At 40.5% G+C, this 18,626-nt stretch overlaps 1 protein-coding gene across 6 annotated transcripts in view; it reads left to right on the plus strand.

Annotated features, from left to right (window-relative positions):
- SMAD9 (SMAD family member 9) overlaps window positions 1–18,626 on the plus strand; it is a 74,686-nt gene that overhangs the window by 36,074 nt on the left and 19,986 nt on the right. For all 6 annotated transcript variants that reach the window (XR_015253630.1, XM_086713373.1, XM_086713362.1 and 3 more), the window contains 2 exons: window positions 10,102–10,790; window positions 17,661–17,918. Coding sequence is in view for 5 of the 6 variants with exons in the window: in XM_086713373.1 (XP_086569499.1) it covers window positions 10,379–10,790; window positions 17,661–17,918 (670 nt within the window). In the remaining variant the exon portion in view is untranslated. The remainder of the gene's footprint in view (window positions 1–10,101; window positions 10,791–17,660; window positions 17,919–18,626) is intronic.

Below are 18,626 nucleotides of genomic sequence, written 5' to 3' on the forward strand. Positions count from 1 at the left end.
GCTGGATCATATGATAATTCTACTTAAAAGTTTTTGAGGGGTACCTGGGTGGCTCCGTCGGTTAATCATCTGACTTTGGCTCAGGTCATGATCTCAACGGTTCATGAGTTCAAGCCCACATTGAGCTCTCTTGCTGTCAGAATGGAGCCTGCTTCGGATCCTCCATCTCCCTCTCTCTCTGCCCCTACCCCGCTCATTCTCTCTCTCTCTCAAAAATAAATAAACATTAAAAAACATTTAAAAAATAAATAAAATTTTTGAGAAATTGCTATACTGTTTTCCACAGTGGCTGTACCATTTTACATTCTCACCAGCAGTGCACAAGTGTTCTGAGTTCTCTGAATTATCTGCATTCGCAACACTATCTCTTCTTTCCTTTCTTTCTTTTTTTTTTAATAGTAGCTGTCCTAATGGATGTGAGGTGGTATCTTATTGTAGTTATGGCTTGCATTTCCCTAATGATTAGTGATGTTCAACATCTTTTAAGGTGCTTATTGGGCATGTATCTCTTCTTTAGAGAAATGTATGTTCAAGTCTTTTGTCCATTTTTTAATCAGGTTGTTTGGATTTCTGTTGAGTTTTATATATTCTGGATATTAATCCCTTATCAGGCATATTTCCAAATACTTTCTCTCATTCTGTGGGTTGCCTTTTTATTCTGTTGATAGTGTCTTTTGATGTACAGCATTTTTAAATTTTCGTGAAGTGTAGTTTGTGTATTTTTTTTTTCTTCGTTTGCCTGTGCCTTGGTGTCACGTCCAAGAAGTCATTGCCAAATCCAGTGTCCTGCATTTTTTTGCCCTATGTTTTCTTCTAAAAGTTGCTAATGGTTTTAGGTCTTGCATTTAAGTCTTGATCCATTTCATGTTGATTTCTGAATGTAGTCTTAGATAAAGGTCCAACTTCCTTCTTTTGCGTGTGGATATTCAATTTTCCCAGCACAATTTGTTTGTAAGGTTGTCCTTTCCCGTTGAATGGTCTTGGCATCTTTGTCAAAAATTATTTGACCATATATGCAAGGATTTATTCCTGGACTCTCCATTCTATTCCATTGGCCAGTATGTCTGTCTTTGTGCCTGTACCACAATGCCTTGGCTTGAGTAGCTCTGTAGTAAATTTTGAAATCCGGAAGGGTGAGGCCTCCAGCTTTGTTCTTCTTTTTCAAGATTATTCTGGCTATCCAAGAGATAGCCTTGAGATTCTCATCCTTGAAATTCAGTATGAATTCTAGGATGAGTTTTCTATTTCTGCAAACAACTTCTTTGGGATTTCGGTCAGGATTGCATTGAGTCTGTGGTCGTTCTGTCCATTATTGAAACTGGGTGGGGGCGGGTATTAATGTCTCCAAGTGTTACTGTGGCACTCTCTCATTCTCCCTTCAATTCTATCAGGTTTTGCTTCATACATTTTGCTGGTCTGCCTTTATAGGTATAAATGGTTATACTTATTATATGTTCTTGCCATATCGATCATTTTTTAAAAAAAAATTTAGGTTATTTATTTATTTTGAAAGAGAGAGGAGTGAGCAGGGGAAGGGCAGAGGGAGAGAGAGAGAATCCCAAGCAGGCTTTGTGCCGTCAGCCTGACATGGAACTTGAATTTACAAACCATGAGATCATGACCTGAGCCAAAACCAAGAGTCACACACTTAATTGACTAAACCACCCAGGCACCCCTGTATTGAGCTTTTTATTAATTATATAAAGTTCTTGTTTATCTTTTATAAACTTTTTTGGTTAAAGTCTACTTAGTCTGATATTAGTACAGTTATTCCCATTCTCTTTTGGTTGCTGTTTCCATGAAATAGCCTTTATCATCTTTTCATTTTCAGTCTATTTGTGTCTTCGGATCCAAAGTGATTTGAGTCTTTTTTTAGACAAAATATAGTTGGATCGTGTTTATTCTCTGTTCTTCTGCCAATCTCTATCTTTTGGTTGGAGAGTTTAATCCATTTACAGTTTACAGTTAAAGTAATGATAATGAGAGACTTCTGCCATTTTGCTATTTGTTTTCTATATGCCTGATAGCTTTGTTTGGTCCCTCATTTCCTGCACTACTTCTTTTGTGTTAAGTTTTTTATGTCAAGTGAAACATTCAAATTCCTGTCTCATTTCCTTTTGTGTATATTCCTTAGCTGTTTTATTTTTGGTTATCATTGGAATTATTTTAAACATCTTGAAGTTATAACACTCCAATTTGAATTTATGCCAGGCTAACTTCAATAACGTATAAAACTGCTTTTTCACTGCTCCAGCCCCATCCCTTTCAGTTGTTGATGTCACAGAATTGCATCTTTATACATTGTATGCCTCAAAACATAAACTATAATAATTATTTTAAATTCATCAGTCTCTCTTTTTTTAAAGATTTTATTTTGTTTTTTAAGTAATCTCCACACCCAACATAGGGCTCAAACTCATAACCCCGAGATCAAGACGCACATGCTCTACTGACTGAGCCACTCAGGCTCTCCTAAATGCATCAGCCTCTTAAGTTATATAGAAAACAACATAAAGAGTTGCAAACCAGGGTTACAATAGTACTAGCTTTTAGACTAATAATTTTTTAAAAAATACGTTAATCTCTTAAATCCTGTAGAAAACAAAAAGTGGATTGCAAGCCTTTATTATAGAAATTCTAGCTTTTATAATTGCCCATGTATTTACCTTTATTTAGATCTTTATTTCTTCATACAGCTTCAAGTTAGTGTCTAGTGTCCTTTGTTTCACACTGCAAGAATCCTTTGATCATTTCATTTCGTTTACTTCCAGGACACATCTAGTGGTAATGAACTCCCTTAGCTTTTTGTATATTGGAAATGTCTTAATTCCTCTCTCGCCCTTGAAGGACAGGTTTTCCTGATATAGGATTCTTGGTTAATAGTTTTTACCTTTGAGCGCTTTGAATATCAGTGGCCCACTTTGCAACCCTCTAATGAATTTTTCATTTCTGTTTTAAAGTGAATGGGTCATACTTGTCCATTTCTCTGTATGCCTCTGATTTATTGTTGAAACCCAAACATCTCAATCTGATAATGTGGCAAATCTGGAAATCAGATTCTCTCCCTTTGCCAGGAGAATGCTGGATTTTGTTATTGCTTTTGGGCTGTTTTTGTTTTGTTGTGTTTTGTTTTAATGTTGTAGGCTGTTTCTGTGCCAAGGATCAGCCTGAGGTGTAAACTCAAGGTCTTCTCAAGTCTTCTCTGAGCCTGCTCCTTTCCCTAGATATGCATAGTCACTTTCTAATTTTCCCCACGTATGCAGTTGCTTTTGAGTGTCCTAGTCTTTAATGTCTAGCTCCCACAAGAATAAAAAGAGAAAAATAAAAGGGATGGGGGAAGGGTGCTGGCCCTATTGAAACACCCTTGAAGTCACTTTAGCCAGAGAAGGAAAGACCTGAAACACTGGGGAGAGTGCAACTACAGTGGCTACCCTCCCATTGACACCTCAGTGATCAGAAACAACAATTGGTGCTCAGAGCACAGATCCCTGATGTTTGGAGGACAGGGTCCTTTTCGTCTTCCCTGGATCCTGGCGAAGTGATTGCAAGGTGCTGCAGGGACACATGCACAGCTGCCTGCCAAGGGGTAGGGGATAAGTGGCTGCTAATGGGCTAAGAACTGAAATTGGCCAAAACTAGCCACATTTACCATCTAAGCATTCAACTGACTCTAGATTTCCAGCCTAGTTACATTATACAGATCCTGCCAGTGCAATCATTGTCTAGATGGAGAGACAGATTTCTGGTGCTTCATACGCCACCATCTTTCCAGAATCTTCTGACCCTAGTCTTTCTTAAGACTCTCCTTTGTTTTAGTCAGTTAGAATAATTAGTAATTCTCTTTATCTCTTCAGCTTCTACCCCTTCTCTTACTTCTTTCCCCTTCTTTCCAGTTTCTTCTAATTCATTGCTTTTTTTTTTTTGTAAGTGTTCATAGGTCAGAGATTCTTTTAATAATTTTAAGAAAAATACCTATGGACTGTCTTCCTAGAAAAATCCATATATGCAGTCACCCAAAATGAGCAGACAGTTCAGATGTCTAATAGATGACCTGAAATCCCACCATGGCCCTCTTGAGTAGAGCCTCTGTTATAAAGATGCATCTCTGTCATCTTCCTGTTTCACTGTGGTCAGAAGACACTCTACCCTGCAAGAAGATGCTCACTGGCAAACTATGAACAGGAACTGCCCTTTCACAGATTTGTAGGGAAGCTCTGAATACAGCTAGAAAAGCGTCTTTCCCAGAGTATGAAATTATGATACCATTTCCATGTTTACACAACTGACATGTTTATCCAGTGACACTAAACTGGTACATGTATGGGGTATTTATCCCTTACAATGCAAACTTGTAATTACCACTCATTTGAAACACATAGGGATGACAGACTAGTTCAAGTGAAATACACATTGCGCGCGTGTGTGTGTGTGTTTTAAGCTTGGTTTCTCTCCAAGTGTATGCAGTAATAAGACATGATATATATGTGCCAATAGGGGTAATAATAGCCAACTATTTTCTAGGTAGACATTTTTTTGGATCTGTTTTTAACTTTAAGACACTTGTTATTGCCATATTAATTACTGGTATACAAAAGTGCTATAAAAATAGGGATACTGGGGGCGCCTGGGTGGCGCAGTCGGTTAAGCGTCCGACTTCAGCCAGGTCACGATCTCGCAGTCCGTGAGTTCGAGCCCCGCGTCGGGCTCTGGGCTGATGGCTCAGAGCCTGGAGCCTGTTTCCGATTCTGTGTCTCCCTCTCTCTCTGCCCCTCCCCCGTTCATGCTCTGTCTCTCTCTGTCCCAAAAATAAATAAACCTTGAAAAAAAAAAAAAAATAGGGATACTGTAGGGATACTATGGATTAGAGGGTCAAAATTGATAAGATTGAAAAATTAAAAAACAAAAATAATGAAACAATTATGTCTCAACGTGGTGAGTGTTTCTGGAGTGGGCCCTTGCAGAATGGGCAAATGCTATCTGATCCCCTAGGCTGGCTGGCATACAGCGTGGTTGGTGATGTTGACTTTTCTTGGACACACTGACAAGGAAGCAGTGCCCCTGGAGTGTTGCTCAGAAGTTCTGTGTGTGCAATGCTTTGGCATGCTCCAGGGCAGATAGCCAACATATTCATCATAAATGGTATTTTTTAAATTTTGTTCTCATCAGGATTAAAATCACCAATTGAATCTTCCAAGGAGGACAGTAAGGAAAAATAATCTTGAGTAACTGCTAACAGGAGTTTGATTTAAACCAACAACTTAAAAATGAAACGTTCCTATCTCCCAAACTTTTGTACAGCCTGACAAATTGGAATTTAGGGTGGAATTAGGTAGTTAAATCATAGTGTATATGCTTGTGGTCAGCTCTGCTCTTCTTTTAAGTGGTCCTGTTTATTTTAAAAACTTGAAAATGAGGGGTTTTTTTGCTTACTCAGTTGAAGTTTATTGTAAAATTCAGATGCCCAAAAAAGAAAGTACTGTTTTGTGGGGCACCTGGGTGGCTCAGTTGGTTGAGTGTCTGACTTCGGCTCCGGTCATGATCTTGCGGTCCGTGAGTTCAAGCCGCACGTCGGGCTCTGTGCTGACAGCTCGGAGCCTGGAACCTGCTTTGGATTCTGTGTCTCCCTCTCTCTCTGCCCCTCCCCACTCATACTCTGTCTGTCTCTCAAAAATAAATAAACATTAAAAAAATTCTTTTTTTAATTAAAAAAAAAAGGAAATACTGTTTTGTGCTGTATGTGAAGTGGACCACGAGTGAGCCAGAGGAGGGATGAGCTGTGCTTTTGTCCTTCTGCCTACAGAAGGCAAGCTGTAATGGCCAGCAGATAACATTTGTGGAGGTCTGGGGTGATGAGGGCTTTGACTGAAGGCACTGCATGTAATGTCAAACACAGTAATACCAAGCATATGTTTTCTTTTTTTTTTAATTTTTTTTTAACGTTTTATTTATTTTTGAGAGAGGGAGAGACAGAGCATGAACAGGGGAGGGTCAGAGAGAGGGAGACACAGAATCTGAAACGGGCTCCAGGCTCTGAGCTGTCAGCACAGAGCCCGACGCGGGGCTCGAACTCACAGACCGCGAGATCATGGCCTCAGGCGAAGTCGGCCGCTTAACCAACTGAGCCACCCAGGCGCCCCCCAAGCATATGTTTTCACTCTGGTTCCTTCATGGTAATAAAGACAATGCTAGAAAGAAACAAAAGTATGGAGAGAAGAGTGGAAATCATGCTGTGTTGGTACATGACATTTGCTATAAAGAGGGTCAATTTGACAACAGTGGAAAAAATTGTTTTGCTCTGCTCTGTGCAATATAGCTTCATGAGTGAAGGCTTCATTCTCAGGCTGTGCTACCCCAGGAGTAGACTAGGGTAGTAATGTCGTGTTGGCAGCAGTTGAAGGAGTCACACAGTCCCATGTGGCAGGTTACAGCCGACAGCCATGGAGTCATGGAACTATTGCCCAGGCAGAGCCTACTTTGAGGGTGAGCCCCCCTTGATCTGCAGATGAGGAAATGAGGGGGGCCAGAGAGACCACATGACTTGCCAAAGCTCACATGGTTGGTTTGTGACAAGGGATAGACAGTTGTCTTAGGAAAGTGAGAATTTAACCACAAAAAGAATTACTAGAAAATCATCCTAATCTGCCAAGTTAGTTTGTTTTTTTAACTGTGACCTACATCCTTCTAAGGGCAGCTCAGCAATCATCTCCAAAATCCTTCCAGAACCCCCAAAGTTGGGCCAGAGACTCCTCCCCCTGTACCGCCTGGCATCTCTCTTCCATAGCTCTTGTTAGATTTTGTGGAAATTGTCTGGTCAGGTTTTTGTTTATAAATACTTCACATACATTCATCTTTACAGACTATAAAGATGGCTTTATCCTTCTTTGTATTTTATAGGAATAGAGTAACTAACTATAGCGGTATTAACAACCCCCCTCCTATTTGTGAAACTGTTTTAATAACCTCCCTGGGAGTGCTCTGTTTTAATGATGATGATGGGCCTGGGCAGTGCTACTTGAGGAGGTTGTGCTCAGTTTGAGCAGATAGTCTAAGGGCATTTAAATTATCTGACAGTGGAAAGCTGTTCTGAGCCAGGTTGACACTACTAAACAAGCTTGCATGGGGGGAAGGGGGGGTGCACTATTGATGTCAGAGTGATGACCAGCTGGAGATAAACAAGGGGCCCTTTGTTCCTTTGGTGGCAAAGACTTTATATGAGTGAGAATGGAATGGCCTTAATGAACCTTCAATGGTTCCCCTGGACAAATAGGAACTGAGGCCTTAATGTTAGTGAGATTCCAAGTCTGATTCACTTTTTAAACTTACTTGTTCTATTAAAAAACGTATCAAAACAAAGAACAAGTGTAGAGAATATTATTTTGAACATCTGTGTACCCACCAGCCAGCTTTATTAAACCTTAACTTTTTGATATTTTCTATCCTCTTTCCTTCCCTGCCTGGAGGCTCCTATTACAAATTTAGTGCTAAATACTCTGAAATTCTAAATTTGACTTTTTGGGGCCTCCCTCAATGCAAGAGCCTCTGTGTAATGCGATGGGAGCTGGGTCTTAGAGCTATAAAGAGCCACTGTGAGACCATTATATAGATTCAGAATGTGGCAGTGAGATCAGACTGTAGAGGCAGGGTTCCTTGGACCTTAGGTTTCTGACCAGTCGGTGTTTTCCCAAGGGATGAGGAGGGATAGTGGCCCTGGCAAGTCACTTATCAAGGTGAACCTCAAACAGACATGGCTTGAGGAACTCTATGGCTTAAAGGTAGTGCTTTTCAATCTTTTTTGATTGTAACCCACAATACCAAATGACATTACATTGTGCATTGCAAATTCCATTGTGACCTCATGTCCATCTGTCACACAGAACATACACCTCTGAATGAAAGTTTTAGCGAAAAAATACTCTTCCTTCATTAGCTGCACAGCACTATAGTCTATTTTGTTGTTTTTACAAAAGCTGTTTTGTTCTAATAAGTTGATTTCAAGTGCCATTCGTAGATAGGAACACATAGTTTAAAACAACAATGAGCCCTGGTTTAGAGAACTGTTACTTGTCTGCTGGAACAAACGTTTTTTAAAGGGTATATTTAGTTTAACTCTGTGGAACATTTTATAGAAAACTTTTATCAGTCACTGACCTAAACTTAAATATTTATTTCACAATTTACTAATAGAAATCCCATGTAAAACTAAGCATAATTCAAAGCCTGTTGGGGGTTCAGATTATTCTGCATCATGTTACTTCTCTTTAAAGCTCCTAATCTTCTTCAACCATTGCTTTAAGGCAGCCTGTCTTGATTAAGTAAACAGAACTAGAACATAGTGACTTAACTATATTTCATGACCGTTAAGCCACAAAATCAACCTTTCTAAATAAAACCGGGTGTAAGTCAAACTTCCAAGTGAAAAAACCCAGCTATCAAAGCCCTCAAGTCTCCTTTCCATCATCATTTACCTCTATACACTGCTAAAGTAAGTCTATATACGGAATAAAATGATGCAGGTGTTGCTTTAATTTACTAAATTCATCAATTTTTGAGTAACCAGGCTGACATCCTCCTCACATGGGGCCCCTGATAATTACAATAGCAGGGGTTTATGTAGCACCTTCGTTGGGAGAAGTTTATATCATTGTGTTCAGAAAGGTGCAGCTTTCCCTCCAGGGAAGTGGAGGAGAAAATGATATTTAATTCATACTAAACAAGCGATTGTTGGAGATGCTGAGCTAGATTGATTCTTGAAAACTGAGAGTTTGCTTGCTCCAAAATGTTACCAACAGACACTTTAAACGTTAATAAGGTAGCTGGTTTCTAAAATCTGGAGGAGGGAGAGGGTTTTGTTTAAGCCAACTATTTCATGGAGGAGGAAGTATAGTTCAGCCTCAGGAAATTTAAATGGGAATGTTGAATAACTGGGAAAGAATGTCTCCTCTGGGTGCCAGGGCGAAGAAGAATTCAGCTGATTTTCAGGCAGAATAACAAATGTGACAGCAGTACCTTTTTCTGTCCACATTTATGTACCGTTACTATATGTAACTTCTAAAAAAGCAGTTCCCAAACTTTTTTGGTCTTATGACTTCTTTCTACTCTTAAGAATTATTGAGAACTCCAAAGGTTCTTTGTGTATGTGTCTTATATCTATCAAATATTTACCATTTTGAAATTAAGAGTGAGAAACTTAAAAATACTTAATTATTCATTAAAAGAGAATGATAAACCCATTATATATTAGCATAAACATTTTTATTTAAAAAACTGTATTTAAAAAGAATTATTGGAAAGAGTGTTATTGTTTTATATCTCTGCAAATCCCTTTAATGCCTGGTTAATAGGTGACGCTTGGAATTCTCTTACGTTTCTGCATATAATCTGTTGTGATATATTTTTAAAGTTGAATTACATGAAGAAAAGTCTTGCACACACAGATACGTAGTTGGAAAAGAGAGAGCCTTGCAGCTCTCTGAAAGGAACTCTGGGACTCGCAGGAGTCCTTGGGTCACACTTTGGGAACCACTGTCCCTGTAAAGTCGTTTGGAAGAACATATACAAATGGTGAGGTTATTAGTGTCCTAATTTTTTTATTCCATGTACATATTCTTTCATCAGTGAAGATGGGTTACTTGCATAAACTGTAATTGAGAAAGGGAGAAGTGTGAGCACGTTGAGGAAAGATTACAGAGGCTCTCAAATTTAGGCAGAGGAGTTTATGCTTGGGAAACTAAGGAGCCACTGTAATTTCTGAAATAGGAAAATGACTCAGTAAAACTTATATTTGGGATTTAATGGATTATTCGAATTGGAAGAGAGGAGCCACTTCAGAATCTGTTGCAGTAGTCTAGGCATGGTGAGGTGGGCTAGGCCTCAGATACTGGTGGAAATGGAGAGGAAGTTTCAAATTCTAGAAGACATTTTGAAGGCAGAATCACCAAGAGTTGGGTCAGGGGATAATGGAGAAGGAAGAGCCAAAGATGACTAAGAGTTTTCAAGTCCAAAACATTTGAAGTGTATTTTCTTCCTTATATCCAACCTTTAATTTTTTTCTGAAAAGTATCCTGATTAAGCTGATTGGAGTGTTTTTTTCTTGTTTTTCAGACTTGGCCAGCCTATTCTAGGACCTAGCAGAAAGTCAACACAGTTCCCAGCCTGAATCGGTCAGTTACTTCCAGAAGAAAAGGAAGACCTATGACATCCCTGGAGAGTTTGTACCTGTGACAACCCTGGAGAGTTTGTACCTGTGACATCCCTGCAGAGTTTGTACCTATGACATCCCTGGAGAGTTACTTGCTGCATACTTCCCTCAGGCCCTGCATGCAATAAAGGGCTATCTGTCCAGGTCCTCTTTGCACTGGACACCTGCAGTTCACCTCTTATGCACTCCAGCACCCCCATCAGCTCCCTCTTCTCCTTCACCAGCCCGGCAGTGAAGAGACTGCTAGGCTGGAAGCAAGGAGATGAAGAGGAAAAGTGGGCAGAGAAGGCAGTAGACTCTTTAGTAAAGAAATTAAAGAAGAAGAAAGGAGCCATGGATGAGCTGGAGAGGGCCCTCAGCTGCCCGGGGCAGCCCAGCAAATGCGTTACAATTCCCAGGTCCCTGGATGGGCGGCTGCAGGTGTCCCACCGCAAGGGGTTGCCCCACGTCATTTACTGCCGAGTGTGGCGCTGGCCTGATCTCCAGTCTCACCACGAGTTGAAGCCGCTGGAATGCTGTGAGTTCCCATTTGGATCCAAGCAGAAAGAGGTGTGCATTAACCCCTACCACTATCGCCGGGTGGAGACTCCAGGTGAGATTTTCTTCCTGATGTCATGGTTTATCTTTAAAGTTAAGGAGTCTTGTCCCACTTGAAGAGGAGTGATGGGGCATCAGCAAGACAAGCCCCGCCCCCCACCCCACCTCACCAAAGGAAAAGGAAGAGGGGAGGTTCAAATCCGAGGAAGTAATCCAAACTTTTGCAGTCAGAAAAATCTAGAAAGAAGGTGCTTCTAGTATACGTAGACGTTTTGTGAGATTTTGAAAAATGAATTTTTGTTTTGATGTATTTTGCAGTTGTCATCATGTTTTTCCAGTTCTTGGAGGTCTTTGAAGGTATTAATATGGCCTTGCTATGAACATGAACATCCTGGGGCACCCTGGTGTCTCAGTCAGTTAAGTGTCTGACTCTTGATTTTGGCTCAGGTCACAATTTCACGGTTCGTAAGATCGAGCCCCAAGTCAGGCTGTGCATTGGCAGTGTGGAGCCTGCTAGGGAATCTTTCTCTCTCTTTCTCTGCTTCACCTCTGTTCACTCACTCTCTCTCTCTCTCAAAATAAATAAACTTAAAAAAAAAAAAAGGGAACATCCTCCTTTCTATTCTCTCTCCCTCAATGAAACCGAACTAAACTAAAGGAGGTTTTTGCTGCCACTTTCCCCAAGCTCAGGTGCATGGAATTATCTCATATCTGGGTCTGAAAACAGCCAGTGGAAGAATTGCTAGAAATCCTTTTAGGACTGAAAGCAACAGGGGCTGGGAAAGATTCGCAGTTGTTCTTAAATATGGCTTCAATACTGTTCTAAAACTCTTCATGTACCCATATGTGTGTGGGGGGGGATACATATATTTCACCCCCTTTATGAAGTCTGATGTTTGCCCTTGTCCTTCACACTGGCTGTAGCAGTTTGACTACACTTCTCTTTGGATAGAGTGTTCCTTTGGCTATAGGGCTGCAGTTTTCATAGGAGCTTCCTCTCCCTGACTGGCCACCTGTCTCATTCTGGGAGACCAGAGGGCTGGCACATGAGCTCTGCCAAGTGGCCCATGTCCATTAAAAGATGGGTGTGTCTAGGGGGCACCTGGGTGGCTAGTCGGTTGAGTGTCCAACTTAAGCTCAGGTTGTGATCTCACGGTTCGTGAGTTCAAGCCCCAAGTTGGGCTCTCTGCTGTCAACATGGAGCCTGGAGCCTGCTTCACATCCTCTGTCCCTTTTTCTCTGCCTCTCGTCCCCTGTTGGTACTCTCTCTGTCTGTCTCTCTCTTTCAAAAATACATAAACAAAAAAAAAAAAAAAAAAAAAAGAAAAAAGAGAGAGAGAGGTGGTTGTGTCTAAGTAGGCCTGGTGTTAACCTTATAGCGGTATTAGGAAGTGCCCAGCCTACAGTGGTTTGAGTTAGGCCACCTTTCAGGCTCCAAAATCTTGCCATCGTGTTGTATAACTATAGTCAGGGAAGTCACTGCCTGCGTGTGGATGCTTCTCACAGTTTCCTCATCCTGGGATTGAGTGAGTCTCTGTAGAAGACTGTTGAGAAAGCCCTGGAGAATCTGACATGTTTTCACTAGATCATATAGGTCTTAGCTTTCTTCCCTTCTTTCCTTCCTCTCTCTCTGGGCTCTTTCTGTATACCAAAAAAAAAAAAAAAAAAAAAAAAGTCATTCAGGTCCAAGTTTATGACAATGACTTGATTCTTTTTTGCTTGTTTGTTTCAAAGATATGAGTTACAGTAAGCACTCAAAGTATACCTGATGAAAAAAATGTTCATTAAGAAATCATTTCTCTCTTCCTGAGTAATGGAGTTGTAAAATATACATTGCAAGAAGTTATCTGGCTCATTGTCTCTGGTTTTCCTTTTGAATACTAGAAAACCTAAGTTTAAAGCCTTATTTGGTGTTTTAGTTTATGTAAGGTTCTTTTAGAAATATTAATGCAAGGGGCGCTTGGGTGGCTTCGTAGGCTTGGTCAGTTAAGCGTCGGACTTCAGCTCAGGTCATAATCTCATGGTGCTTGAGTTCAAGCCCCGTATAGGGCTTTCTGCTGACAGCTTGGAGCCTGGAGCCTGCTTTGGATTCTGTGTCTCCCGCTCTCTGTGCCTCTCCCCTGATCATGCTCTGTTTCTCTCAGTCTTTCAAAACTAAACATTAAAAAAAAAAATGTTAAATGTAAATATTTTTACATATGGCAGGTAGATTTCATATTATTATATTTTAGGTTTGACTTCCCAAAATGAAAGATGGGTAGATATAATATTAATTTTAAGGTAATATTTAAGCTACACAGGATTTTTTATTCCTAACTTTGATGTTTTTTATTAGAAAAAGCAGATTTTACATCTAGCTTTCTGGTCGTGTTTAAAGTAAATATTTTGAGAACAGTGAGGATGCTAATGTTAAGCAAGTTTATTGGGTTCCTAATTATCATAAAGCTTAACTTTTTCATTTGAAATCTCATTTTCTTGACTCCCTCATTTTAGGAACATTGAGGGCTACACTCAGATTTTCTTTTTACTCACACAACCACTTAAATCATCTATTTAAATGCTTTTCAAACTACCTGTAGTGAAGGACCAGTTTTTAATTTTTAAATTTCCAACCCTTCAAATATCAATACTTCTGTAATACAAATGAATTGCCAGGCAAATGAACATTTAAGAAGACTTACCAAATGTGAGCTCAGTTTTGTTTTTGTTTTTGTTTTACTCTTCATTTCAACAGATATAAAATTGCTCTGTCAAATTGCTGTTCAAATTTTAAACCTTAACTCTCAGTTTCAATACTGCACCTTCATCGACTGGTACCCAGCAGTTAGTACGAGTGTCATTAGTACTCAAACCTCACTTTGCATGGCTGAAGTTTAGTAGAAGCCATGCGAAAAGTGTTTTTGCAGCATGTGGTGATTTTACTCCTTGCGACTGGAACTTATTTCAGGAGTACAATTTCTTCTTGACTGAAAGTACCCATATATCAAAACCACATGACTCTTGAAAAAGATACAAAAGCTTTTCTCAGCTCTGCTTTGTACATAACCCATATACACGGTAACTCCTGCCACTTTTGCCCCCTTGTAATGCTTAGTTGTTAAGACTTAGTTGTTAAGACAGTGTGGTATTTGGGGTGCATCAGTGGCTCGGTTAAGCGTCAGACTTTGGTTCAGGTCATGATCTCACGGTTCTTCAGTTCAAGCCCTTTGTGGGGCTCTGTGCTGACAGCTCAGAACCTGGAGCCTGCTTCAAATCCTGTGTCTCCCTCTCTCTCTGCCTATCCTCTGCTCACATTCTGTCGCTGTCTGTCTCTTAAAAAAAATAAAAATAAAAAAATAAGACAGTGTGGTATTTAAAAGATGGCATAAAATTGAACCACTGTCTGTAATCTCACTATGTCATATTTGTAAGCAGCAGTTGTGATCTAGAAATAGAATTTAGTAATTAGGAATAACTATTACTATGGGTTGAATGTTTATGTACCCCTCCCCGCCAATTCACATGTTGAAAATCTAATGCCTAAGGTGATGATATCAGGAGATGGGAGCTTTAGGAGATGATTTGGTCATGAAGAAAGACCCTTATGAATGGGATTAGTGCTCTTCTAAAGGAGGCCTCAGAGAAATCCCTTATACCTTTCCACCTTATGAGGACCCAGATGATCAGAATATGTAGCTTGGGAGATAACTTTCCCCAGAGTCTGACAATGCTACACCCTGATCTTGGACTTCCCAGCCTCTAGGACTGTGAGGAATAAATTTTTATTGTTTATAAGCTACCCAGTTTATGGTATTTCTGTTATAACAGTCCAGATGGACTAAGACAGCTATGTTTTGAGTGAAAGTGTTTAAAAATATGATCAGTGTAAATCTAAGGTAAACTAGCCAGTCAAGCTGAATAACACCAGAATGATACCATCGGCTTTCTTTACAAAAGTTTTCATTCAGGTGGTGAAAACACATTATCAAGGCATTTGTCTCAATAAAGGAGGACGGACCCCCCCCCCTTTTTTTTTCTTTTGGTGCTTCTGATCTGTGGCCTACGAAGAAATTGAATTCTGTGTATTCAGGGGGTATGAGTCCACTCAAAAAAGAAAAGTGAGTGTTTATTTGAACCTTGTTATCATTGTGATGAAGAAATGTCATCGCAAAAGAAGCCATATATACCATTTACTCTGTCAGGCCCTCACTTTCAGACAACTCATGGAGAAAGTCATCTTTCTCCTGCGTATTCATGGAACACATAAAAGGAAGTTTAATGGCTTATCATCCAGTTCATTTTTTGAATGATGATGCCATTGGGTGCCCTATAATGTCATAAAACAGTATATGCACATATTGGCTTTTAAAGGGGGAAGAAATAATGTGTTTCTCTGCACCCTCGACTGTTGTGGTTTAGTTTAAGACTTTTCATTTACCTGTTAGGGTTTATTTTCTACATGTAGAACGAAAAAGTGTTGCTTGTTAAGAAAGACATAGATGTTTTATGGTGGATAAGTGGTAGGCTTTGTGATTGATGTTATTTTATTGCTATTATTGTTGTTTGTTTATTCTGAAACATTTACCCTTTAAAAAATTGTTTTAGGGGCGCCTGGGTGGCTTGGTTGGTTAAGCGTCCGACTTCGGCTCAGGTCATGATCTCACGGTCCATGAGTTCGAGCCCCGCGTCGGGCTCTGTGCTGACAGCTCAGAGCCTGGAGCCTACTTCAGATTCTGTGTCTCCCTCTCTCTCTGCCCCTCCCCTGTTCATGCTCTGTCTCTCTCTGTCTCAAAAATGAATAAACGTTAAAAAAAAATTTTTTTTAATTGTTTTAATGTTTATTTTTTATTAAAAAATTTTTTTTAATGTTATTATTTATTTTTGAGACAGAGAGAGACAGAGCATGAACAGCAGAGGGGCAGAGAGAGGGAGAGACACAGAATCTGAAGCAGGCTCCAGGCTCTGAGCTGTCAGCACAGAGCCCGACGCAGGGCTTGAACTCACGGAATGTGAGATCATGACCTAAGCTGATGCTTAACCAATTGAGCCACCCAGCACCCCTGTTTATTTAGTTTTTAGAGAGAGCACAAGTGAGGGGAGGGCAGAGGGAGAGGGAGACACAGAACCTGAAGCAGGCTCCAGGGTTTGAGCCGTGAGCACAGAGTCCGACACAGGGCTCAAACCCACAAACTGTGAGATCATGACCTGAGCCAAAGTTGGAAGGAAGCTTAACCAACTGAGCTACCCACGCGCCCCCAGAATATTTACTTGTTTATGAAAGTTTTTATCAATATTTGCGTATGGTAACAAATCAATAGTGTGATTAAAAACAAGAGCTGCCACATCCATCTCCAGAAACAACTTCTTTTAATCATTATTGGTTAGTTCTTTTGCTAGTTCCTTCCATTATTACCAAAAATTATGGAGATAACTCTAGATAATATACACCTAGACAATGTTTACACATTGATTCCTAAAAATTGTGGAGGTAACTCTATATGATATGCTTATAAATCTATTTCTGAATTTATCACCTTTAGATAATTTCATTGACTAATACAAAAGATGAGGATTTAGCTAATTTATATTAACTTCTCTCTTTTTTTCTTCTTTTTGAATCTTTGATATCTACATTTTAGTTTATGATTTATGTTATTTTTTGGCTACTGTATTGGTTTCCATCGTGGGATCTTGTGTTAAGAATTATTTTCCCTTAGAAGAGCCTTGGTCTATTGCTTTCTAGTGTCCAGCATTGGTGATGGGAAACCAATAGTCAGTTCAGTTCTCATGTCTTCATAGGTGGCTTTGAGGTGATCCTCTAGGAACCCTTAGAATATTTCATTTGCCCTTCGATGTTTGAAATTCAAGGTGGTATGACCAAGTCTGGATCTCTTTTCGTTAACTGGGTTGTGTATTCCACGGCTCTTTTCAATGTGATGACATAGATTCTTCTTTAGCTCTGGGAGATTTTCTTCTGTTATTTCTTTGATCACTTCCTCCCTCTGTTTTTTCTGCTTCTCTTTCTGGAACTTATGTTGGTCAGAGGCTGTACTCAACACCATTTACTGACAACTGCCAGGTGTTGTGACACTGCAGAAATCAATAGGAACTAGGAAAGCCTGGATAATGTTTGCCTTTGAGGACTGCATCCATTCCTAACTGTTTGTATAGAATCAGGATCAAAAATACTTTTGTTTTTCAAGTATGGAATTCAGAAGAAACACACATGGGGCTTTATTTATAAGTTCTCTTATTTCTGCTTATCTCTTACTTCTATAACTCTCTGTTTATCTTTTACTTAATGATTTTTGGATACCTTTAAATCTTTCTGGTAAAGACAAGTAGAATTTTTTTTTTCTTTTCTTTTTTTTTTTTTTTTTTTTACTTTAGCAGTACCACTGAGCCTAAAATTTAGGCTGGCCATCTGAATAATTCAACATGGTATCTGAGGGAAAAAAAATTCTGAGGATCACTTAGAAACCAATTTTGCCTTAAAAAAATAACCACTTTATGGGCAAAATTAAAGGAAGACATAAGCAATTAGATCTGCAGATGGCCACATAATAGGGCAGCTCTGGTAATTTCTGTGGTAGGACTGAATAGACAGTCTCTTTAGAGTGCTGACATCAGAACGATTCTCCTCTAAACTGTTTTTTTGTTTGTTGTTGTTTTTTACTGTGATACTCTGTTTAATACTCAGTTTGCAATAAGAGTGTTTAAGCGTTAAACTTTGGTGTTCAGCTTGTTTCACAAGCTCACTTTCTGGGAAAAGATGGGACCTTAACTGACAGGTCTACAGCAAGCACAAAGAATGGTGGATGGATAGTTCCCAGAAAACAGAGTTGTCTCAGCAAAAATGGACAGACACAAACAGCAAGCGTCCACCGGGTTTTGTGCCGCGGAGCCAACGTTCGAGTCTAACCCGCTGGTTCCTTTCTCATCCTAGTGCTGCCTCCGGTGCTCGTGCCAAGACATAGTGAATACAACCCCCAGCTCAGCCTCCTGGCCAAGTTCCGCAGTGCCTCCCTCCACAGCGAGCCTCTCATGCCACACAATGCCACCTATCCCGACTCCTTCCAGCAGCCTCCGTGCCCTGCGTTCCCTCCCTCGCCTGGGCACGTGTTCTCACAGTCCCCGTGCACCGCCGGCTACCCTCACTCCCCAGGAAGCCCCTCCGAGCCAGAGAGCCCCTATCAACACTCAGGTCAGTAAAAGCTGCAGTCGGTCGGGGCGCCTGGGTAGCTCAGTCGGTTTAGCGTCCGACTTCAGCTCAGGGTTACAATCTCGCGGTCCGTGGGTTCGGGCCCTGCGTCGGGCTCCGGGCTGATGGCTCAGAGCCTGGAGCCTGCTTCGGATTCTGTGTCTTCCTCTCTCTCTGCCCCTCCCCCGTTGATGCTCTGTCTCTCTCTGTCTCAAAGATGAATAAATGTTAAAAAAAATTTTTTTTAAAAATTTAAAAAAAAGCTGCAGTCGGTCTCCATAGAGCCTGACCCAACACAGTTATTCACGGTGGGGCCGTCATCATCATAATCACTGGCTACTGATGTTCATATGGAGCTTTACAGTTTGTGTGGCAATCTCCTGTGGGCCACTAGACCCTGCCCCTTCTAAGATCAGGGCCATTTGGGAGCATTTGTTCTGGAGCTACAACATCTCTTTGCTCTGATTTCTGGTTCTAATCCTCTGGGAACGCTCAGAAACGAAATGGCCTTTTTTTTAAAGGTCGCAGAATTGCGATAATAAAATACTTCGCTGACTGAAGCAGGAAGACTTGGCCTGAGGGCAAGAAACGTGAGGGGTCCATGCTTGGCCTTTTCTTTGCATAACTTCACCGGGGCAGTGTCAGGCCTCACCTCACCAGCGTGTCCTCCCTTTGTGTTGTGTGAAGCCAGCACAGCATCTTGAAGACAGA

Source organism: Puma concolor, chromosome A1 (genome assembly GCF_028749965.1).
Source record: "Puma concolor isolate L17-30 chromosome A1, mPumCon1.1.hap2, whole genome shotgun sequence".
In the NCBI taxonomy this organism is placed as follows: domain Eukaryota; kingdom Metazoa; phylum Chordata; class Mammalia; order Carnivora; family Felidae; genus Puma; species Puma concolor.